Below are 26,749 nucleotides of genomic sequence, written 5' to 3'. Positions count from 1 at the left end.
TTGCATAAATAACTTTACCACTCATAAATATTACAAACATAACATTTCATCAATTCATTTTTGTTTGCTTTATTCTTTGAATAACAATATTGATTGCTTTATTAACCAACACTGACTCTTGCAATGTAAAAAATGACTTTAAAAAATGAATAAACAAAACAAGTGACAAATACATAAATGCCTGTGTCTCTATTTGCAGCACTATTTTCTAACCATGCATCCATTATTTCTACATAAAGAGAGACAGCAGGGTATATTGAGGTCTACGATCATTTTTAAGTTTTCCCATAACATCGAACCAAACTTGTATTGCCATTGTGCACAATGGCGGAATTTGGGTCATCAAATAGGACTAAAATTTGCAAAACAAAAATTATTATCATATCATGTTTATTTGCTCATCCCATTTGTGTGTGTGTGTGTTTGTTTTCATGAAAATTAAATATGGTTCAAATACTCCATGTAAGCCCACACTTGTTCACCATAAAATGTGGTCAAGTATTATAGGCCCACACAACATACTTCAAATTTAGGGATGGGATTATATTACGTCCAGGTGGGCTTATACATGGGTTTATTGGAAATAGTTGCTTTGAGAATTTTATTGCCTTATTTGAACAAGTCCTGGGTTCTGGTCAATTCCTAAATGTCTAAAGCTCTATCTACACTATCAAACTAGTTTGACAAAAAAAAGTGTGATTTGTCCAAATGGCGTAGTGATATGACATCATTGTGTCCATATATGGGCACATCACATATTTTTGTCACATAGAGTTTGACAGTGTAGACAGAGCTTTAGCAGAAAATGGAACGTAATTAAGGAACATAATGATCACAGCTGTGTGGATGGAAGCACGATTAATTACACAAAGCTACACCGCCCTCTTTATAAATACAAAGTGATTACATTTTCATAATAATATAAAAAATGTGAACAAAACAAAATTATATTTAATTAATAATACTACCTGGTTAAAAAAAAGTTTTCATCAATTCTCACATTTTTTAACTACCAACCTTTCATTTGGTTAAATGAGGAATTCATTTTAGCACGTTTCATTGTGGGAACTGTGCAAAAAAGCTTTCAGACATTTCCAATTTTGTCTGTAGGTATAAGCGACGCAGAAATCATGATTTATTCATTATTTGTATCCGGTGACCATGAGCATAATGTTATATATTAAACCTAACCATCATAATAAAACCTATCTTTCACTATGGAGAAAAAAAACGTTGGTTGGAACTCTGTAAATCACATACAAAGCATACAGTACAAACCATTTGCCTATGTACACAGACAGCTAGATGGAAAGCATTTTCATTAGCCAATTTTAGGTTAATTCTTACGTACCATTTAATGCATTCAATAATATAGAGGAATATAATGAAAAATTATGTTTATTTTTTGTATCGCTTACCTACGAAAATTATATTGGTTTCTAGCCATTTTAAAAAATGACCTCAAACTTTTGCTGTAAAATGACCTCAAACTTTTGCTGTAAAATGACCTCAAACTTTTGCTGTAAAATGACCTCAAACTTTTGCTGTAAAATGACCTCAAACTTTTGCTGTAAAGGTATCTCTTGTTAGGGTGTACGAAAACCGAAAAATCTACCAATCAACATTAAATACATACTTTAAGCAATGAAATAGCATCATCACGATTCAATATTTTGACATAAATTATGTTATTACTAGGAAAATGGTAGTTGGTGTATAATACAAAGTGTTTACTGCTCGTGAAATAAATTTTAAAAAACAAATCTACTAAACATGACATAATATGACAAAAAAAGAACTTTAACAATGTAATTGATTCACTTCCAGTAACTGGGAGTTTATCATTAGCCTATAATAAATTCAGAATATTATTTCTAACAAATATTACACATATTTTTTCAAGAAATAATATTGATACTGTTTTCTTGTTTTGCCGAGGCTTTACATTACCACAAATAAAACATAAATTAAAATGTTTACGTCTATTCTATACACAAGATTGAAAATCTAGATTGAAATTTAGATTAAAATCCAGTGAACATTATTGTTAAATGAATTCTGCTTCCCAGGTTCTTTTTTTTCCTAATAATTTGTTATTAGAAAAGTCTTTTGAGAGGTATAAAGGATAGCAAAGATAAAAAGCAGTTATATATATTATGTTATAAAACCACTATTTATTGTATCAAACATCTCAGTGTTTTAAAATACCTATTAAAAATTAGCTTTAAATTTACTACTGTAAATGAGAGGCTGTTCATAATATTATTGATCATATTTACTGCATTTTAATTAACATTTTATCCACTTTTTTCAGATTTAAAATGAATTATTACCAAAAGAATATTAAAGCAAGATTAGGGGTTTTAAAATCAGTCTCAAATATATGGAACATGTGCTTTTCCCCTTTAATATAAACAACCAATTTCTGTATGAAAAACAATTTAATTAAACATCCTCATTTGAAAATAATAACATGCTGATTACCATCAAACTTGGATAATTATAATAGATATTTTGGGGTTTTTTTTCCAGTCATTCAAAAACATATAAAAACAATTTTGCTTCTAGAGTCCAGTTTTAGTATTATAAGGAATTACCACAAAGAAAGACATAAGTCGTATTTATATATTGTGTTAACATCTACTGTAGATTATTTAGTATTTATAAAGTAAGAAGCAAGTGTTTATTTACATATGAAATTAGCACATTGATTAAACTTAACAACCAAGTACACCTTATGTTACCATAGAACTGTGCAATATCGCAATACAATCTTCTTTCGTTTTTTTGCAATGTAGGTGATGATGATACACACGATACAACCAATAATTATCTGTTCCATATGAGTTGATGATAGGAATTTAACTTCATATTGCTACGCATGACACAGACATTGTAAAAATCGTGAGTTGACTCCATGGCGCTGCGTACATCAAAATGAACGACAAACCTCAACCAATAATTATCTGTTTATATGGCTGGGTTAATTGCGATTTGACTTCATGGCATTGTCAAAATATAACCGCCTGTTCCATGTGAGTTGACGTACCTCGATAAATAACACCACGTTATAAAACAACTTGCGTAAATCCATGCGTTTTTAATCTTAACATTGTTTCTTATATCCCACTTTCCTCGCAACTTCACTTTTATAAGCTTGGCAAGTAAGTTTTATTTTTAAAAGTTAAAATGTCTTTTTTAATCAATATATTTGAGAGTTCTATCTCTGCATTAAAATGTCATTGTGCAAACCGCTTTGTCCAGCTTTTGGCAATTCTGTCATGTTCTTGACGGTTTGTAAGATATTGAGTTGCTATACTGCCTACAAGTGGATCATCTGAAAAAAAAAATCTCATTAAATTTAATTTGTTTTTAAGCTGATCGATTTTTTTCTACCTCGTAAAATTATAGATAAGATATTAATCTAATACGATAATCTTCAATAACTCAATTTAATAAAACTAATTTAATTTTTATGAAAAGATTTGAAGATAATGAACTCACTGCAGTAAATAATTTAACTTAATTCACTTAAAGTGAGATATTTTACTGAATAAATATTTCCTATAATATAGGATTTCCTATAAGTGGTATTATTCGAATGTGAATTAAAGGAATAAGGAAGTGTTTCCCTTAGCCTAAGTGTGATTGGTGAATATGGCCACTCGGTTTCATTTGGGCAAAATCTGTGAGTGTGATACAATGGCGGATCCAGGATTTTGTCCTGGCTTTTACATTTCCAAAATTAGGATAAATTTATGTAGTCTGCCTATGTGATAAAAAGTCCCATTATTTCTTTGAGGCCAATAAAAATTCTCTTAACACACGAATTAAAGCTTATGTTAAAAAATGGAATTGGGAAGAGAGATCTTAAATAATTGCTGATTGAATTTTGTACTTATTGAACACATAAGAATATACATTAATTATCTATTAATTTAATAACAAATACTGAAAATAATTAGAAGTATAATCCATTATAGATACAATTCAGTATGAAAATTGAATGTAAAAATTAGATTTTAATTGTGCTACTACACAGGACTCTACAATGCAATATGACATTATATGAGAATTAACAGCCTAAAAACTAGCTAGCTTTAGGGAATTGCACACTTTGGAAATGAGTCACTTTGCTACAAGCCTTTGTTTAATAGACAAACAGCAATAAATCATTGATCTGCTGAGCTGTATGCAGTAAAAACTGAGGCTACAGAATACAAAGCATCCTTTATTATAATTTCAGTTTTTATCATTTTAGAACTCACGATAACTAGACTTAATGACAAGATTTGTAATAATTCTTTATTAACTACCATGATGTATAATGGATGTTGTTTAGCTCAATAATAGTATGATTATTTCACAATTTGAGTGATTGAATGTTTCATTCAACGAGGCATAGTCATATTGAATAAAAAAATGTGAAATATTTTTACTCAATAAAATACCATAGTACACGATTTGTAGATGAAATTTAAAAGACCTAATCCTTTCTGTAATATCAAAATACTTGATATATTAAAAATATGAATTCTTGGATATGCCTCTAAATCCCCAAAAGGAGATTACATCCTAAATGGATTCAGATTAAGGATAAAAGGTGTTTGGAGAAAGGAATAAGGTTGGTAACAATGAAATTACAGATATTAATTAATATCTTCACTTTAATAACAGTTTTAGGTCTGTTCAAGATTGAGGCCCTTAAAGATCCCCACCGAACATCCCCCTCTCTTATCTGAATATTCTATGCATTGCATACTATATTACTATCATTATATTTACATATGGAAACTAATATTAACCTCATAAGCTCTTTTGGTTTATGAACTATTTGCACTAAGATAATGTCGAGGTATGTAAACATACCTTAATAATATATAATGTAAACATATTTTAATCTATCACATTATACAGTATATCAATGTCAACACATGACATTTGAGTCTATAAAGCTATGGCATTTTTTGTAAACAAAAACATCACTTTAGTTGATATTTTGAGGCAGTGCTTATTTGCATGCCAGCAACGATAATTTTACAACATTTATTTGAGTGCCGTTTGCATCTCCACAGGAAAAAAACCAGGATGTAATTAGAGCATACCATTATACTTGTATGGGGCTTGTGAAGATCAGCATAGTGTGAACACAAGTTAATTATGTGTGATACTAATTTACATGCATAAACATAATGCGAATGGAGGCTTACCTGGATTGCAATCACTGAGTAACGAGCATATTGATAAAAGCACTTTTGAAATTGTCAAGGCAGGACTCCAGTTGTCTTTCAAGATGTCCAGGCAAATAGCACCGCTGCTGTTTATATTACAATGATAAATTCGGGTACGGAAAGTAACCTGGAAGACACAATGAAAACATGTTTTAAACAGTGGTCACTAAACAAGAAACAAGTCTAAAGCTCAGTCTTCACTTCAAAGTTTAGTTAGACAAAAGAGTGTGGTGTGCCCATGATGTCATATCACTACCATATTTGGGGACATCACACCTTTAGTTTGATAGTGTAGACAAAGCTTTAAACACTAGCGATGCACAAAAAAATAATTCAATGTATACAAAAATATTTTATTTTTCTTATATACTATTGTCTCCATAAAACAAAATACTGAAAACAATTATTACTAATTATTTGTTAATACTAATGATCAATAATTAGAATGATGTTCTAATAACAATCACCTAGTGTAAAATTAACATTTTCAACAAAATAAATGGATTTCTTATTAATACTAATAGACACATAATAGATGTTTTAACCATTTGATTTTGTTTTACCAATTTCCATTTTCCTTCACAAAACAATCGTGGGACCATTCTACAGTTACCACCAGATAGGCTTTCTTTATCAGTTCTTTTATGAATGGATGCTTTGTTGAGCGAAGGAACGTTTTGATTTTATGATCAATCAGGAAATTACCTCATACTGTAGCGTACACTATTGACACATATTAATTATAGACGTTTCAAACATTTTGATTTTGTTTTACCAATTTTCATGTTCCCTTTACAAAACAATCTTGTTCTTAATAGTATACAGTAGTTTAAATCCGTGGTCAAGTTATTATTGATCGTAACATGTTAGAATCAATTGACTAACTGTGACAGTAATGTACAGTAAGGATCACAGGATTGCAAAATTGTCCTAATTAATGGCCTAGTGCCAATCAAAAGGTGATATTCCGGTATTCAATTGAGTCTGTAAGCAACAGAAACCATTATTACTGCTATAATAAACAATGAACACTAAGCAATTCAAGTATTCACGATACCTATACGTACAATTTCAACACGTTAGAAATACTACTATGCACAATGGGTAATCTATAGCTTACTATAAAGCTCTGTCTACACATCAAACTTTATGTAATAACAAAACAAATGTGATGTACCCTTATGTGGACATGATCATGTCATATCACTACCATATTTGGGCACATCACACTTTTTTTGGTCACACTAGTTTGATTGTGTGGACAGAGCTTAAGAGAGAGTTTGTATGTTTGTCTATATACAGTACAAATATATCTGTAATCATTGGGTTTCAAAATGAACGGAATTGTACTTTTAATATATATTTCAAACCAGCCCGGAGCGGGTGGGAAATCCTGAGGTATTTACGCTTGTTGGAAACCATATATATTTATGATAATGCAAATTACCTTTGGTGGTTTGAAAGGATATTCTGGTGAGAAATGAATTTCAAGAAAAAACACGCCACTGTCGTAGACAGAGCCTGGAGGTCCTAGAATTGTAGACACCCATTCATATATATTATCTCCTTTTGGTCCGGCACTGAAAGAACAATAAAAATCGAAACATATTTTAAGAAATGTTTTTTTATATAAAATACATTATATACATATTATATGTACGACTACAATAAAAGTGTAGTATCCAAATACATTACTAAAACTTTGTCTGCACTATCAAACTAGTTTGACAAAAAAAAGTGTGATGTGCTCAAATATGGTAGTGATATGCCCAAATACGGTAGTGATTTGACATCATCATGTCTATACACCACATTTTTTTGTCACATAAAGTTTGATAGTGTAGACAGAGCTTTAGTAATAATAATATAAAAGTCCAATCTCTGTTGTGTTGTATAATTCTTTGTTGTAATGAATCCCTTATTACAAAAACACCCTTGTCGAACATAAGTGTAAATGTACAATACAAATTATATGGCTTGGTACACATTGCTTAACTGTGGATAAAATTGGTTATCTGATTACATTTATTATTGTTTAAATATTATATTATCTCTATGAACAAGATAAAGCCATATCAGATTAAATTACTGGTATCAACCACTTATTCTTCTCCTATAAGCTGTCCCTAATGATTTGATTTAATTCACGGTATTAGGAAAATCATCACAAAAATACATACAACACAACAGTAATAACATAAATTACTGACATTACAAATAAATACATTTATAAAAGATTTTCCAGGATAGCCCAAAAAGCTTATTTCCATTGGGATCCTTTTATAATCTAAAATAAATAATCTAAAAATTACAAAGTATTGCATTAAACACATAAATTAAAAAAAAAATATATATATATATATTTACATAAAGAAGTTAATTAAAAAAGTTATTTGGTTGTGAAATGTGATTTAACATTTTTCTTAAAATTTGTTGTGTGATTTGACCTTTTTGATCTATATATTTTACCTTTTTGATTTATCATTTTGATTATATTCTGGTTAGTTCTGATTTCCGAGCTTCTAATGTTTGACGTTAATTCTATAGTGTCATTTTCAATCTAAATTTGTATAGCGATTTGCAATTTGATGTATATCATTGTTTTTTATTGTTTTAACCATGCCAAGCAAAGTGAACTTCTATTTTAAATGGACTCAACAAAATGTCTTGAATCATGAAGTGCTTGGGAATAGAAATTTTAAAATGGTTCCTCCGCGTCATCATCAATTTGTTTTTTGACTATTTAATTCATGAACATTTTTCTGTTACCCACAGTTTAGTTGTTACCCTCCCTCATTAATTTGCCTTTGGATATGAATTTAAAAACTTATATATTTTGCACAAATAAATAGAAACAAATGTATTATTCATCAAAGTAGGTATACTAATACTACAAATTTAAGATCGTGATATTCATGGAGAATAATTCACCAACACTTCACTAGTCACTGATGAAATTGAATAGTCGGGCAAAACACTCTAAATGTCAGTATGGGAATAGAAATTTTAAAATGGTTCCTCCGCGTCATCATCAATTTGTTTTTTGACTATTTAATTCATGAACATTTTTCTGTTACCCACAGTTTAGTTGTTACCCTCCCTCATTAATTTGCCTTTGGATATGAATTTAAAAACTTATATATTTTGCACAAATAAATAGAAACAAATGTATTATTCATCAAAGTAGGTATACTAATACTACAAATTTAAGATCGTGATATTCATGGAGAATAATTCACCAACACTTCACTAGTCACTGATGAAATTGAATAGTCGGGCAAAACACTCTAAATGTCAGTATGTGTCGTGATATTTAAAAGGAATCCAAATTAAATCTACTACTGGACAATATATAACCAGTGACGGATTTGCAACATCAGGATGTTTCCATTTTACAAGCATGTGAATATGTCTTTATTTTATTTGATAGCAAAATACTGAAAATGATAATATATTAATCTTAGAATAACCAATAATGAAAATGCAATAAGGATGTTTTCATTTTAATAAGCATAAATATATCTTTATTTTATTGTTTAACAAAATACTGTAAATGTTAAAATATTAATCTATTAGACAACCAATAATGAAAATGCAATATTTTCATTTTAATATTAAAGCATAATACATGCTGTTTGTTGTTTAGCAAAACACTGTAAATGTCAATATAATCTAGACAACCAATAATGAATTTTCAATACCAGGATGTTTCAAGAAGCATGAATACATTTCAAAATTTATACAAACACTGTATGTAAATCTAATGATTTTAATCTATAAACAACTATGAATATCAGGATGTTTCCATCTTTTAAAATAAGCATAGGATTTTTTATTTCATAATCTTCTGAACAGAAGAAGAAGATCATCAAAATATTTATCAAAATATCATCAAAACTTATTCTGTCTATAGCATAATAAAAATATGCAAAGAAAGAAGTTTTACACCTTCAGTTACTAAGTTACAGGCTAAAATAAATAACAAAATAATATCAGTATTATTTATTGCAATGTACTGAATAATAATATCCATAAACTATTTACAGAAATATATTTGATATATCAAATGTGTACATTATATTTTTGTATAACCCCCTATTCTACTGCCAACTGTACAGTACATTTTGGTAGTACTGTATAAACAGGAACATGTGGTATTGTTGGTAATCACACTTACAACAGTGCCACTTCAACATTTTACAGCACAATGCCTAAGCTGTGATTGATTGATTCAGCTATTACAACAATTGTGATTCACCCCTCTGCTGGAGTTATTATGTACAAATTATGTACATCTCGATTATCTAATGCAATAATTATAATAGTAATTAAAGAGAGCAATTAAAAAAAATCTCATGGTATCAGACGAGCATGTGATATCTTGATAATAAGCAATGAAAATGATGGTTGCAACTGACCAGGAACCTCCCACTAGAACTTGTTTGCGATTTATGAGAAGAGAGAGGGTGCGACAAACTAAAAATACCTTACCAAAATTCTATATTTCTTCTTCTTAACTAGGTATATGCATCGTTGTCGTTGTTTTTAATGTGTAAATAGACCTCATGTACGATACAAAGACAACAACATAATTCTGAATATCTTTGTGCATGTAATAGTAATCTCTGTAATTTGCCTCACAGTATGTTACTCGATTAACGGTGATGACATTAACACTGTCTATGCATGTCCATCAATAATTATGTCAAATGAAACAGAAAATATTATTATTCAATAGGCACACATAGCAGACTGTACTGTAGTATTGAATAGTTACAATTAATTGAAGAAATCTCAAAATGTGCAAGTTCGTCAGTTTTAACACTATTATAAAACTAGTGTATGTATAAATATGTGATAAATTTTATGTGATTTTAACTACTATACTAAAAACATGGAGACATGAAATTGTATAGGCCTACTGAATGCTTACAAAAAACACATATTCCACCAAGCTTGTGCTAGCAGGCTTGGTTGTGTGAGAGGCAGGCTTGGTTATGTGAGAGGCAGCACTTGGACAGAAGCACGTGTTCAAGATATGTCTGTGTAATATTGTAACAAGCCACTTTACTCTCAATAAATATACTTTGTACACCATTCAGTAGTGTGTTCAGATGTGTTGATCACAGCAATGCACTGTAAACCTCTATGGGCTATTAATAGTAATACTGTTACCCTTTCACATCGCCAGACTTTCACAGCAAAACAGAGTATACACACCGGGGCACACCCTACACAAAACTCTGATATGACACTGACAGTGTTTTGCTAGCCTAATCCAAAATTTCTCAGTTAATAATGCATTTACATTTGTGCCTCAATGCTCGTCTGAAAATGATTTTAATTAAATTACTATATCAAACTGCCCTTCAACATTTCAAAACTACTCAATCTTTAATAGAATTATTTATAATAGAAGGTATCACATGATTTTTGGTAATAAGAAATCATGTCTTATGAAAGACACATGAATGTTTATGTGGGTGTGACAGTATGTTGCGTCTCAACAGCCAATCAGGGTTGACGATAAATAAAAACATTAAAGGGTACCGGTAACTGCGTATCTAGAATGATATAAAACATAACCAATTGTGACAAAATGTCTTATACTATTTATAAATTAATATTTAACTCTTTTACATGGTACAGTTTGTATAAAAACGATAAAATAACAGAAAAACTGTACATTACATTCAGTCCAAGGACACACATTAAAAGTGCAAATAAGTGTTCTCTTCAAATATTTTAAGTGGCAGATCCAGCCTTCTTAAATACAGTAGATGATTTCATATTAGCATCATGTAGGCCTACAGTAAGATTATTAAATATTATCTACATATAAACACTATTGACAAATTGTATATACTGTACAGCACATTTTACACAGAAGAGTACGGACGTGTGTTGGATTAGCTATGTTAAGCCATATGAAGGGGACACCTTTGGGACCCAACGAGTGTCCCTTCAGAGGTGTCCCTTAACAGGGATGTCCAAAAAGAGGGGTTCTACTGTATTTTAATGTTCATATTTTAAAAAATTTATCAATTTATCAGTATGCGAAAGTATTTGAATGAAGTGAGATAGAAACAGGTAAACGACATTCTAAACACCTCATAAGCATTGACTGTCCAGGTATGCAATAATATTAAAAGAGCCAAGGTCAGCATAGGGGATGTGTACATTTAATTCAACAGCCATGTCTCAATAGGAATCAGACTGTACAGCATGTAAAATTCAGTCTCTTGATATCGCTTGTTTACATCAGGTCTTCACTGTACTACTTCCTATTTCCTATACAAGTCATTTGATCGTAAAAACCAATCAAATACGACTGGCACATATAACGACATAAACCTGTTATCAGTCTATTCTGTGTATTCAGATATTGTATTATTAGATGAGTTTTTAAACAATATTCAACAACAGAACAATTACAATACACTAATACAAGAACTGAATATACTAGTTAAACTGACTACAATTGAAACCCCCTTTGAGGGGACATTTTCCTATAAAACGAATAAAGCTGAATATCTGTCAACACTATGGTCAACTTCTATTTAAGGGGACACTTTCAATGTGTCCCCATAATAGGTGTTTTGAATTAGTTTTGGTAAAATTTCTAAAGCCAATAAAGAAATATTCAATTGAAAAAATCTACCAATTAGGACTAACAGTATACACTGTATGTGCCATTCGTTGCTATCAGCTTCCAGTTTAAAATGCTAATTATTTACTTCATTTTTTGTATACGGTAATAAGTAATATATAATCTCATCCGAATATAATCAGATGCTCAATTATAAACATTATTTTTGCTTTTTATATTAATACCGTACTTGCCTAATAAATCTTCCACTATTTTATTTAGCCACTTAAGTATAATTGAATTAAATTAAATTGATATTTTAAGCAGATCCTACAAGTTCCTCTAAATTTCTATTAAGAATATATCGTACTGTACAGTTCTATTGAAAGCTTTCATATCCTTACATAAAGGAAATATAAAAACAATCAGAGACTACTGTAGATACATCAACGTCATTAATATAAAAACACAATCTAAGAAACATCAATGTGGTAAATAAACAGTTGAAAACACATACATACACATCAACTTCGTAAATAAACAGTTTAGATGACATTTGGGCATAAAGAACATGTTTACAATGTACACTGATTCCGTTACTTACAGTAGGTCAAAGGTTAACAGGAATTGAATATTCTGAATATTCTCCATGAGAATAGACACAAATTAGATATTCATAATCAAGCTTAAACACAACAAATGTTGTTCTTACCGTACATTAGTGTGTGAATGCACAGTAAGTTATAGCAGGGGATATCCTTGTTATATTCTGTGTGAATCAGGCATTAAGTCAATTATGTCAAATAATATTTCCATGTTATACTATAGGAAATCAAAGGAAGTTACCTATTTCCCAATTGGCTTGGGAATAGTTTAGTAGGTGTTTTCATTTACAGTAGGATACAAGATATTCCAAGATATGTTTTTGGTTGCCAGTCTTTGTCTGAACAAGTTACATTGTTTGGCTGCCAAAATGGGAATACTGGCAGGGAATATATGTACAGGGTAACCATGTACAGTAAGGCGTATCTCAAAATAGCGTCTTTTTTCTGGAAAGGGATTATATTATTATAAGGTTAGGTTTAAAGTCATGATAGTTTTATACCGGGATGGAATAGTAGCAAGCTATTTTGTGATTATAATGAGGAAATATATACCTACAGGTATATGATGACCTTTAATTCGATCTGAAAATCATTTTATCATAATTTGGCAATATTAGTGCTCCATAAATTGCTGTCGAAATGGACATGATAACTAATATTTGTCCTTGGTGGTGCACCATAAACCTGGTCACAGTATGAGTGCCGCTTACCTGGATAAACGCCTTCGCGCAGAACTCGAGAAATGAAGATGGGACAATACAAATCCGATACGGGTGCACGGATGGAGAGTGCTATTGTTGGTTTATCCAGGTAATCTAGGCACGGAATATACTAAACCGACACTGCACTATAACTCTAATTTTGACTTATATGTTAGCTAATTCTGTAGCATGTAATTTTAAAAAAAATTTTTTTTAAATGGAATACAATGCAATGATGCATGTTACTATAAGAATGTTAAAGATCTTAAATTTAAAAGCATTCATCTTATAAATCATTATCATATTGTACAGCACTTAATTCTGAAATACGATAAAACATTCCAATTATTGCATTAAATAATCATTATGGAAATAATATAAATTTGTATCATATGTGCTGGAAAACAGTTTTTTAAAGTAAAAATTAAGATTAATTTTGTAGGAGTGAAATGGCACAATATCAGGTGAAAAATGAGGTGGAGTAGCAAATAACAACTACATTATTTTCATAAATATAGTAGTTATATTAAGTCCTATTAAGACGACCTTTTTGGGATCCCCCCAAAAAAGTGTTCCTTTAAAGTTGAATTAATCCTGGCTGACTGTAGTGTTAAAACATGTATTGCCCGTTTTTTGTTTCACAGGAAAGTGTCCCCTTAATAGAAAAGTGTCAACTGAATAGGGATGAGTAATGGAGGAAGAGTGCATAATTGTAACCTAATTACAAGGTAAAAATAAATAGTGGACTTTGGTTAAATATCATAGGAGTTGAAATTGAGTGGCAAACACATTTTTATTTGAAAATGTAAATGAGTGTCTACAGTTTAGGTAAATCCTTGAACTTGTTATGAACTACTAATATATATTATTACCAGGTACCACATAAGTAATAATATCAAACCTTGTACTATATTATTATTCAGAAAAAAATATTAATATATTAAAGTTATTTTATGTAATGCAAGGTAAACAGAAAGTATGTGTATTTAAAAGTGCTGAAGACGATAATGAATAAGATAAATCTATTTTTTTATTTTATAAACCAACATATTAAAAACTGTATACACAATGATTTTGTACTATTTTTAGCATTTTTGTAATGCTATTACTGTAAGTGTTAATGATTGAATAAAAGCAAATTTGTTCTATTTGGGCGCATGCCAGTTACTTGCTCCTGACAAATAAATACTGTAAAACCTCAAAAAGAAGCCCACAGTTTATGTGTTGTTGGTCATCGCCTGGGCTCCTCACCTGTGTCGAGGTAGGGAGCGAGGACACACGTTCCAATCAATATTTCCGCATGCGCGCAATGAACTAACATGATGTACATTGGTCGTCGCAAATCGAAAGCTAGATCTGTATTAAGACTTGAAACTAAAATTACAGTACTTATAGTAGTAACAGTAAGCGGTAATGGTAAGCGGAAAATCGCATAGCTCGTCCCACATAGAATCTGTATCTATCATGAGCGGAAAAACCACCCGTCCGCTCTCTATTGTGTGTAAATGGTCATAAGGAAGAACATAGATTCTAAATTTGTATTACTGTTACCGCTCGTCTGTGTAAATTCGCCTTTACTGAGAATTGTCTTCTAACATTTAGTAGTCATTGACATTAGTAAACTTTATAATCAACTGAATTGGAGAGTTCATTTTTTTATGGAACAGTTGCAAACTGCAATTTAAACGTGATAATCTTCATTTATTTCACACTCCATTGTACTTGGCTTGTGAGGATTAAATATTTTGACAGTTGTATCAACGTAATCATCACTCCAGCTTTAATGGTCAGATTGGTCCGAAAGAAAACTGACCTTCAGTGATACCGTTTCAATTATTATTGAATACCAGCGATAATAATTTTAACAGAAAGAGTAATAAACGTAAAATGTTTTACTGGTATCAATACATTTCGAAATAAATGAAAATAAAACAGCTCACTTAAAAATATAAATAAAAACCTGCTGTTTATGTTAACATTTTTTAAACTTCTCAGATATTGTATATTGGAATGAATAAAATGTATAAAGAATTACTACAATCCTCCTATGTGTTTTTCATAAAAATTTGAAAACAAAATTCCATACCTGCAATTTGGTGGTGGGTCTAGGGTTATTTCGGCAAGCTCTTTCTGGATTCTGAAAAATATAAAAAATAAATTGTACAAATAAACGATGAGGAAGCATAACAACTTATTCACACTATTGTACGTGCATCTCTTACTCAATAGACTCATCACAGCCACATAATACATATTTATTATTAATATAGAGATATAAAATAAAGAAATATTCATAGTTATTTAAAATATGGTAGATATATAGCATATACAGTAGAACCTATCAAGGGAACACCTTCGGGACCATGTATAGTTATTTAAAATATGGTAGATATATAGCATATACAGTAGAACCTACTGACTAAGTGTATCAATAATAATAATTTCCTCTGAATAGGGGTGGTATACCATAAAATAGGGGTTGGCACTTTCCTCTTTCATTTCATGAAAAAGTATCCACTGAATAGGTGTGCACTAAAGGAGGGGTTGTACTGATATCATACAATTTTAAGAATAGTTCTTGGCCATTAAAAACCGGAATCAGTTTGGGATCTATAAAAATGTTTTTTAAGATCGCTTTTTTTTGTGTGTAGACCTATTTTAAAAACAGAGATCCTCCTAGTACTCAATAGAAACAGGACTTAAGGGTCAATTCAATCCATCAAGCAGTATCAAAAGTCTTTAGTATCACAACCATGTTGTCTACATTGTTAGCAACGGGGTCAAAGTTTCACTAGTTAATTAATTGAGCTGTTGGATATGTGCACTGAACTGTAATGTTCAACTACTAAGTGATTACCTGTACCCCAAATTAAAATTATAATGATCAGGTTTCTGTATGTGTAATGCAAAATAACATGTTTTTATATTTAAATTGATATAAACGATTCGCCATATCTGCGAAATGTATGATATAATGATGTAAATATCTCAGAATTACAGAATTCACAAGATTTTTCTTTTTATTGTCCATTTTTTAAAATTTGAATTGTAATGCACTTGTTTCTTGCATGGATGGGAAGTAGTTTTGAACTCCATGGTGTTAAATGATCATTGAATGATTAAATGATTAACAATATCATATCATATCACTCTTTTCCATTTTATTATACTTACTGTATACAAATTATTTTTACGATGGTGTTCAAGTCCTTGAAAAGGAACAACCACCATATTATTCATGTTTGATAACATTAATTATAATTCTTAATTTGTTGGTGACTTTAGTTAGTGTTGCCTTTATAAAAAATGTGTTCAATTAACACCCACAAAAATCGTATTTTAAAAACAAAAACGCTACTGAGCTGTGCTAATCAGTTTAATTAACTTAAAATGAATGAAAAGCAAGGACAAACAAGATTAAATTAACCACTTGCATATCATTGTTCAGATCTGATTGTGTACACAAGCTATTGTGTATCACAAAACACAATCATAGCTAGCTTTTTAGGAGTTAATGCTGATATAGAAGATATTCTGTTCATTGTACTTGTACCCTCTGCTGCAGATAAATTTACTGCTAGGAATAAAAATGAGACAAAAAACCTCATATAAAATGTGGATATTTCTCTGTATCCCTGTACTATATAAAAATATACTTTTTAATATTTATCTAGTGAATTATCAGAATATTAAATAGCAAATAGTCTGAACTACAATTAAGCACTAATGAATAGAAAACCTTGGACAGCCTTTTTTCTATTTACTATAATATGGTATTCAAGAAATGCATAAATCATATTAAAAACGTATTATACAACTAGAATTAGGGAAATGTTGAGAACAGGGCAGTAATTCTTCAAAATGATAACATTTTTTTGTGCTTTATTGTTTTGATTTAGTATTTTTGCTTATTTTGAGCCACAGCATTGAATATTTTTTTTATGAATATAAAAAATCCTAAAATGTTTATATCTATCGAGTAACTTTCTAATATTCTTGCGTTCAACATTCTGCAGGCGTTTACCATAGTGGCTTCAAACTAGCATCTGACTGGCCAACGTGATGTAGCCATATTCTTTACTCTTTGGCCTTAATGGTGGACCGCCTTTTAAGCAGTGATTTTGTTGCAGTTGACACTCTAGCTGTAATATAATAACTCAATGGAAATGAATACAGTAATATCATTCTCTATGCAATTTGGTTACAACTCACAGAGCTTGAATTCTCATGTCATTCTAAGCAACAAACATGAGAATCTGACCTTAATTTGACCTTTGAGTAATTTTAATTGCATAATGACTTAGCTTTGAAAGATATTAATTTTGTTTACGGACGATAATATTAATTATGTTTTAATAACTATACTATACTTTTATACCATAATACTATAATCTCATTTATCATTTTATCTATCACAATAAAGCACTCTTCTCAAGGGGTTTGTGCCCAAAAGGATTTTAAACCTTAATAGAGCACACACAGTTTTTGCTCAGGCAATTATCTTTTGTATGTCTTACCACCATTTTCATTTTGATGATATAATCATGTCTAAACATTTGAATAATGTGGATCACTTATTTCACCAATTTTATATGAATCTATATACTGTAATTGTTCCACAAAATAAAATGTGATTCTCATTATCATAACTTATGTAAATTCTTTCATTTATTTGTTAAAAATCTGAAATATTAAGACTTCTCGGTCTCATACAGTTTGATAAATGTTATTATGTTATAAAAACTAATATATAATCATAATGTATTACATGAGTACGATTCCTACATACATGAATAGTATTTTAAATAACTTGGTTTCCACACATCATAGGTATTATTGCTAATGGCTATAAAGTAAATGTATTTATCATTTTACTTCATGTCAATGCGTACCACACTAAAGATTCTGTTAAAATATCGATAGTTTCTATATTTTTTTTTTTACACCATATTTAATGAGGGTGATCCATCCAGCAATTACCGATCATTAGGGACCCTCAGAGGTTCACAAGACAAACATATACACAAGATGCTCTACATAAACAAAGTCTTATACAAGTCTTTGGGAGTGGAGTTGTAATTTTGTCCTTAGAAAAAATCCTGACATGTGACGGGACTTGAACCCAGGACCCTTGGAGTGGTAGCCAAGCATCATAACCACCAAGATATAGTAGAATCCCTATTAAAGGGACACCTTTGGGACCTAACAAAGCATCCTTTAATAGGGATGTCCCATGGACTGGCTAGTGTTAAAAACCATATACGTGTTTTATTTGTTAACAGGAAATTTTTTTTTTTTCTTCGATAGAGAAGTGTCCCTTTAATACAGAAAGCAACGTCCCTTGAATAGGGATGTCCCTTGAATGGGGGATGTCTAAAGATGGGTTCTAGTGCATACAGAACTGTAAACTCTATTTGAACTCTTCTTGTTCACATAACTATATAGTTACAGTACTTATGGCCATAAATTATATGCAATGAAACACTAAACAATGGCTCTATAATTTAAAATGTTTTAACAAAGTTTGATTTCACTGAATTCTACCACACTAAGTCTGTAACATTACTTCTATTTGATTTTTATGTTGCAAATGGGTATTCTGTTATCTTTCCTGGGTCAATCAGTGACAAGCGAAACATGAACATGCAATTCATCACTGCATACTGGTAATTTGCTATTAGACTGAAATGTAATTTTACCAAAAATTGACACTAATTCTCACTTTTATAGCAGGGCCATAGCCACTAGTACAGTTGGTATGGTCTCAACGTGACCACTTTCTCAGTGGCTTGAATAGAGATTGTTCCGCACCAATTTATTTCTTGTGGCTACACAACATTGTATTGTTCAAGTTGTGCTAATACCAATAGTGGAGGAGGAGGCTTTCGCACTTTTCAATTAGCTTGCATTATGTAGACATAAATCATTTCTATATTTTTTGCTGGTAGTACAGTAGGTAGTAGTAGAAAAGAAGTACATTATGCCTCTATAGTGTAGCTTCTATTGATAAGAGCATGGACCTATAAATTATAGGTCCATGATTAGAGCATGGTGAAATAACAGTTAAATTATTTTACCATTACAGAAACAAGAACCTAAAAAGCACTGAAATCAACGGTGGTATTTACATTGGAACGAAAATTGCATTCATCCATTACTTTCAAGTCAATTAACACCTTTTCTTAATGAGCAAACATTTCATTCTTTAAAGCCATTTTAATTAGCATGTGATAAATTAAGAAGAATGTGCCAACTAATTAAATGAATGGTGATTGAAGCATTGTGAAGACAAAGGCTACTGTAGCAAAGAGTATAACATCTTCCATGATTATAATACGCTGTACAGAAAAAGAAGTTCTGTGTAGTTTGTTTCTGATTTTGTTTAGGTTTTTTTTTCCGGGGAATTTATTTGGGGAGGCGTTTAGTTTTTTTGGATGTAATATGGTAAACATGTATAATCAAATAAATACCTCCTCGGTGTGGAAAAATACAACAAAAATCAAGAATTCTGATAAAATACAGTAAAAATTGTATAACAATTCTTTGGTAAATTATAGATTATGTCAATCAATGAATTCTACTACAAATAGAAATGTTTTTTATTACAATATTGTGTATATATGCATGTGGCGGGACGTTTATTTGAGGGAGGCATTTTATTCAAACAGAATGAAAAAAAAAAATTTTCAATTCTTAAAAATTATTCTTTTCAGTCACCATATGGGAAATTGATACGACAACATGTACTATTTTCTATTTCTTGCTTACCAGTACATAAAAAACATCTGGTCTATTGTACTAAAATAACCCTATTTGTTAATGGAATAATCCCACATGCTTCCGTGTTGTATAAATTGCTATTCGAGTGAGATAGAAGATGAATTTATTTATAAGTGATGATATTTCATTTAATTTCATTTATTTTGCGATACATAAAAATACACTACAAAACATGGACATGAACTAAAAAATAATGTAGGCCTACGTAACTGATAGTTGTATACAAGCTACAACATGTCTTCCAATCACTGTAGAATTTTAGAAGTAGAAATACAAGATCGCAAAAAAAGCCATTGTATAGTTTGATGACAACTAAAATGTCAACATTATCCTTACTGTATGTCTTGAAACTCTGCCAAAAATGTTTCAGACATTCTATCAGTATTTTTTTTTTCAAGAGGTTTTTCCTATGAGTATTATCGGAAGTTGTGGTATGCATTACTATACAAAACGCAGGGGAGTATTGGTATACAGTAGCTATCAAATCTTAGTGTGGGTGAGGATCAGATCTTCTATGTGGAAGGGTGGGATGCTAGTTGACAACTAACTAACTAGCTAGGCCTGCAGTATGTGGAAGGTCTAAAAATAAATGGTAGAGAAATAAGAAATTTCAGTAACAAAAACAGTATTCTACAATTCTAAACGCAATGCAGCAAAAGAGTTTTTACAGGCATAACTCAATCTTGTTAATGGCATGTGATATCATCATCTAATATTTTTATATTTTTTTGGTGCCAAAAAAGAAATTTATTTACTTGGATGGAGGCACTTAACGTACAGAAGTTTGCAAACCGATCTTTCTTTAGACCTGTAAACAGTAAATACTGTATGTAAACAGATTTAGAATTGCATTGTGCTTAATACTTAGGATACAACTGGCATGTCCTTTCTTTGTGTATAGTGGGTGATTTTATCCTTTTCAATATGAACTACTTTAATTACAACAAAAGAATGATTTATCCTAGAGTAACTATTCAAGATATGTATAGTGTATTAGTTTGCTCCCAACACTTCGATTCCGGCCATGACCTACTGTTGGGACTAGATCAAACCTGAGCACTTGACCAAGAAGTACAGTAAGGTACAGTACAGTAGAGTGGTGGCCCAGCAGTGGCATAAAGCCTGGTGCACACTAGAGATATCGGCTGAGCCAATTGGCATGAGTAACACTTTGTTCACAATGTGCGCCGGTGATTTTGTGAGGAATCGGCCACGGTTTTCACGGTCTAATTTTTTATATTGGAGATAGGCAGTGTTCTGTAACCATAACAAACAATTTAATCAGTTAATTTTTTAAGCGTATGATCAATCTAAGCTTTAAAAATGATCGCATTAATCGGAAAATTATCATCGGATTTTAAATGAAGTCATTGAATTATCAGTTAATTTTTCTCAAGCGGAAACCCCGTTTCCACAGGAACTTTATCGGTTAATTTTTGGATACAGTTAGTAAGTACTGTAAGGAATTCTGGTTTTGGAAGAGGTTTGATTTCTAAGAGTTGACAATACTGTTAGTAGACAAACTTATATTTATATACATTTCTGACAAGGTCAGGAGGAGGTTACATTATGTCAAACAATCACTTCTCCCTCTAGCATCTCATAATAATGACAGATAAAGCAGTTACCAAATTTATTTATTATGTTTCACCTACCCTACTGTGTTGTTTATATACAGTACAGTAGTTAAAGTGAGATACTGGTTTTGTACTGTAAAATTGAATGCATTAAAAACAGGTATAGAAAAAGAAATCTGTCACTCACTATATTGAAAACAACAAATAAAGGAAGTATCATTCTGGGAATAAAGTACTAATTGTTTACATATTTAGGGAATACTTTGTGGCCCAATTGTTTAATAATTTGCATACAAAAGAAACAACTTTTCATTAAAGATGTATTGTCCCTTTGTCAAATTCCAAAAAAATAAGAAAAAAAAATTTTTTTTTTAAAAGTGGGTCATTTTGAAGTATCATAATAGTTATTAACTTTCACCAAAAATTAGTCGGAAAAAAATAATTTAACTGAAATACAGACGTTTTTTGGTTCAAAAAATAACTTTGACTTCCAGTCAAAGTTTTCGATCAAAACATATCTCATAATGCAACACGCTTATTTGGCTACTCTGTATGCATAATCATAAAACTTCTTCGCGATCTGTGTGAAAGCATCTTCTCAACCGTGACGAGTTGTAAACAATCCTAATTAGCATCATGCATAATGTATAATCATGGTTTGAAATCTTTGTTTACTTTCGCTCGCGACGATTTTCCAGACGAAATGTAATCAAATTAATTTAGCTGTTAATTACGTAAACTTCTTGTTTTTGGCTCGAATTTTCGACTGAAAGTGAATAACTTTAATATTACTTTGATATGGCCAATTTAAATTTAGAATATTCTGACCTTCATTTTTTTGTGTTTCAAGGGACAATACATCTTTAAACAAATAAAGCTAATTTTAAGTGTTACCTCCTTTTATATATACAGTACCATAAATGTAGTATAATTGTTTTAAAACGAGTTGAAAGTGATCTTAATCGTGAGTTTAAGACATTTTTTAGTACCCATGTGGTAATAAAATAAAGGCCAAATAACACCTTTCACTCAAAGTTTGCACCCAGCTTCCTGCGTGAACTCTATGTCACCCCTTGTTCTTATAGAAGATGATAACCACAACAGCATGCTAATTACCAACATACAGAATTAAATAAAAACCAATCATAGTCTTTTAATTTAACTTGTTTATATATTATTGTTTTTGTTATATTTACGTGTTTAATGCAATACTTTGTAATGTTTATATTTTTTATTTTAGATTATAAAAGGATCCCAATGGAAATAAGCTGATAAGCTTTTTGGGCTATCCTGGCAAATATTTTATAAATGTATTATTTGTAATGTCAGTAATTTATGTTATCACTTTGTACTGTATGTATTTTTTATGATGATTTTCCTAATAAATTCAAATCAAATAAAAAACTACAGTACATTTTACTCAAATGAATTACAAATAAATGTTGCTAATATAATAATAATTAACTTTAAAATTAAAATCAATTATGTAATTGGCTCATTTAATTACAGTATATTAAATTAGTCAGGTACAGGTAAACAACAGGATTTTGTTAAATGTTGATACTGTAAGGCTAATATACAGTAATAAGGCAGCCTAAAAATAATTTTTTTCGCTAATACCAACACCTCTATTCCTACTCTCCCCTCCCCCATCCCCACTCTTTCTTCCAAAATACAGCATCAACATGAACAATCAATTTTCTTTTTTAAGACAATTTTTCAGCCTCAAAATGTCAATAGTTAGTAATATGCAATTAGTACGTTGGACAATCATACAATAAAATTTTAAGATTTTTTTCAGTCAACAGTTAAAAAAATTACTACTGTAGGCTAGATCGATCTTGTGTTTTCTAATCAGCCAATTGGTGTATAATATTTCACTGGTGAATCTGACACAAAGAAAGATAAGTTTACTCCAGTCTAACATTGGGGCAAGTACAGTATAAGATCAGAACTCCTTATAGGAGAGTCTTGAGGATTTACAGTACAGAAACTGTATTTAAAAGGTACACCGTTAAACTCTGAAAATAAGCCCATGGGCTTCTTTCTTTTTTAGGACTTTTTCTGGTGGGCTTCAAGGTTTTACGGCATCTTTCCCAATGTACTTTACAGGAAGGACATCTAATGGTCAACTCAGACAGTGTTGTATAAGACAAGACCCAGTGAGTCGTCTCGTCTGGAGAAAATTAAACATGTTTAATGTTCTCCAGACAACCTAAAAACTATGCCCGATGCTATCTGAAGATGACACGTCTCGTCAAGTTTTAACTCAGACCCCGCCGACGAGCAAATCCTGATAAGAAGAGAGGCACGCCCTTTGGCGATGAACAAATAGGGGATATGTATGGGGCCCTTCCTGAAAGGCCCTTTAACCTTTAAAATGGAGAAGGGGCTATACCAAATCGGCCTACAGTATGAAATGTGTTTATAATAGCAACACAAAGCTTTCAATTATAATAAGAAATTGATATTCAGTGGATAGATATACACTAATTAGTTTAAAAATCCATATACAGTACATGTAATCAATATAATAATCTATGAAATTGCAGACATCAGTGTTCTTATCCTCCCCCTCCCCCCTCCAGCAGATTATATCCCTGGGTTAAAACAGATCAACAAATATAGTATTTGATAATACCATAATGTGTCGAGTTACTTTAATTTAATCTTTTATAATTTAATATGTAAAATAAATTTACCATTTAGAACTTTAGTTATGAATAATTAGAATCAATTATTACCTAGATATAATTACATACGATAATTAATAATCATAGTTTTATGTCACAGTAATTTCTTAATCCTTATTTGATCGTAATGATGATAATAGCATTACATTTTAAAACAAAACTAAGAATTGTTGAAAATTAATATTAACAATTCAGTTGTCAATTAGAACAATACTTTAAATATTAAAAACCATAGTTATTTATTAATTATACCAATACTGTCGAGTACTAAAACAAAATCCCTTGATTGATTACCTGAATTCCTTGATCCACAATCAACAACAATAAAATATATTTCCTTTAAAAAAAATCTTACAATTGTTTAGAATTAATTAAATTTACATTTGATATTCTTTACTTGATTTAAACAGTAATCAATTGGGATGAATATGAAAGTAATTAGTAAATGTACTCGCAACACATACACTCCCTACAGTAGTGTACAGTACTGTGAACAAAGCCTACAGAATAGGAAACATGGCTGCCAGTTTCAATTGAAAATAAAAACTCTAATTTCTCTGCCATTTCTTAACCAAATCTAACAAATTTGGTATCAAAACATAGGATATCATATATGGATTAATATCTGACTATGTGGATGTTTATAAGTAGGAGTGTTTTTTAGAGACACGATGTTTTAGCTTATATGCAAATGAGCTAGTGTCAGTCTACGACAGCGTATAAATGGACTTAGCAGTGAGCTATACACATTCTATTTAAGTGCATTATACTCCGATATCTGATCGATAGACAAACAGCCCATCAATGGAAATCAACGGGTATTCTTTTCACAAAGACTAAAATAACTGTTAATATTGATATAATTATGTGATAAAATACCTTCTTGCGCTGTTGCTCAGCATTTTTTGACTCCATTTTCCCGAGGACGGAGTCGTTTTTGCAGGAGCAGGCGGCAGAGAAACAGTTTGTTCTCGTTCAGAAGAGGAGTTTGTAGGGCCAATTCTTCTGCTGTTTGCACCACTATTTCCCCCACTACCTGTTGCCTGCGCACCATTGGGTGTTCTGTTATTAGTATTCCGTTCGTTTGGCATGTTTTCTGTGAAAAAAAAGAAGAAAAATATGTACTGCCTGACGATATCTATCAACTCAGACGACCTCACGATCTGGGCAAGTGGGGAGCGAGCAACCACTTAGTGAGAAAAAATGACATGTAAAAAATGCACATTCAAACAACTTGCACATTAAAGGATTTAATTTAAGGGCCTATTATTTTAATATTATTCTAATTCAATCTAATGATAAACTGTTCTATATAAAAAAGTGTTTTTATTTGAAGTAATTCTTGCAGGGTCTGACTAGACGTCTGACCGCACTGCACTGCTGAGAAATCAACAACACATCCAAGTCCCAATCGAATCACTTTCGTAAAATGTATTTATTCCAACAGAAATACAAAACATACGACCATGGTTCTCGGCCATCCTATACTTTGATACTTATAGATCAACATACCTTTTGAAATAAGTAATATTATTACCAAGAAAATGTGCAGGACGCTAAATTAACAATAATTTCTTGCCATACAAACGTAACACAGCTTGGGTGAATACGACCACCGGAGACTCGCGCACCGTGTAATCAAAGCAAGCCTAAGTAAATTGGCTGTTCCGACGACCTCACCCCTCTGTTTTCATAACGCACTACAAATATTTTGGAACATCCGTAACGTAAATAATGTCGGCAGTTTTTTAATAAATTTCTAATCATATAATACTATACATTTACATGTGAATGATGTATTGACAATTTGTAATTCTGGACAATTGTTTACCAGCCACCATTACAAATTAAAGAGATATATCTTTTTTTTATTCGTTTTTTGATGACGAAAAACCAAACGTTTTAGAACGACTCTCACACAATTTGTTTTTTTTTCACTGCATTGGAAAAAAGTTATGTTTTTAAAATATGTAAGTAAGGGGCATACGAACTTTTTACGGCGCGGGTGACAGCAGTATCCAATTGGCGTATCCGGTCAAAATTAAGGGGAGGAGGGACATGGGATAGATCCGCTACCCAAAGGGGGAATTCCCTATGGGAGCTTGTTCTCGTGTCGGAAGGGAATCCCCACACCCACGTGCCGAAAGCAAAAGGACTTTCTGGTGAATTAAGAAAACGTTCGTATAGATACTAGATGTACCTATGTTCGTCTTGCTCATGATTTATCAAAACCACGTGGTATTAAGGCATTTTGTTATGAATTAGACTACTGCTGGAGAGGATCACTCCTAAAGCAATCGTAAAGGGGTGTCTGAGGGGCAGAAATAGTTTAAAGGAACAAAAACTGATACAGTGGATCGAAGATGCCCACTCAGGGAGTGACTACAGTAAAACCGGATAAGATATAGTGACAAGATCCCCGCCATGCCCCATCCCTCCCCTCTCCTCCCACCTCTGAAAAATGGTGACGTACCGTCCTACCTAAGGGGAAATTCTACCCTACCGGACCACCGAGGATCTATTGACCCACCCGAGCGTGTGATTGAAAGAGATCCCCAAAAAGATGTAATGTG

General features: G+C 31.3%; 1 protein-coding gene across 2 annotated transcripts; it reads right to left on the bottom strand.

The window, feature by feature from the left end:
* Positions 1–44: 44 nt before the first annotated feature.
* LOC144838459 (ubiquitin-conjugating enzyme E2 E1-like) lies at positions 45–25,809 on the bottom strand. 2 transcript variants are annotated; one of them, XM_078693833.1, is made up of 6 exons: positions 25,689–25,809; positions 25,056–25,272; positions 15,213–15,263; positions 6,679–6,811; positions 5,211–5,358; positions 45–3,337 (listed from the first exon to the last, which is right to left on the bottom strand). In XM_078693833.1, the coding sequence occupies exons 2-6, from the start codon at positions 25,265–25,267 to the stop codon at positions 3,240–3,242; spliced, it is 642 nt and encodes a 213-aa protein (XP_078549959.1). In that variant the 5' UTR covers positions 25,268–25,272; positions 25,689–25,809; the 3' UTR covers positions 45–3,239. The 2 variants fall into 2 exon arrangements, with proteins under 2 accessions (XP_078549959.1, XP_078549968.1); XM_078693842.1 differs by having other exon boundaries at positions 25,714–25,787.
* Positions 25,810–26,749: the final 940 nt, after the last annotated feature.

This window comes from Antedon bifida, chromosome 1 (genome assembly GCF_963402885.1).
Source record: "Antedon bifida chromosome 1, ecAntBifi1.1, whole genome shotgun sequence".
NCBI lineage: Eukaryota > Metazoa > Echinodermata > Crinoidea > Comatulida > Antedonidae > Antedon > Antedon bifida.
Note: the sequence above shows the minus strand (reverse complement) of the source record. Positions and strands in the feature narration are given on the sequence as shown.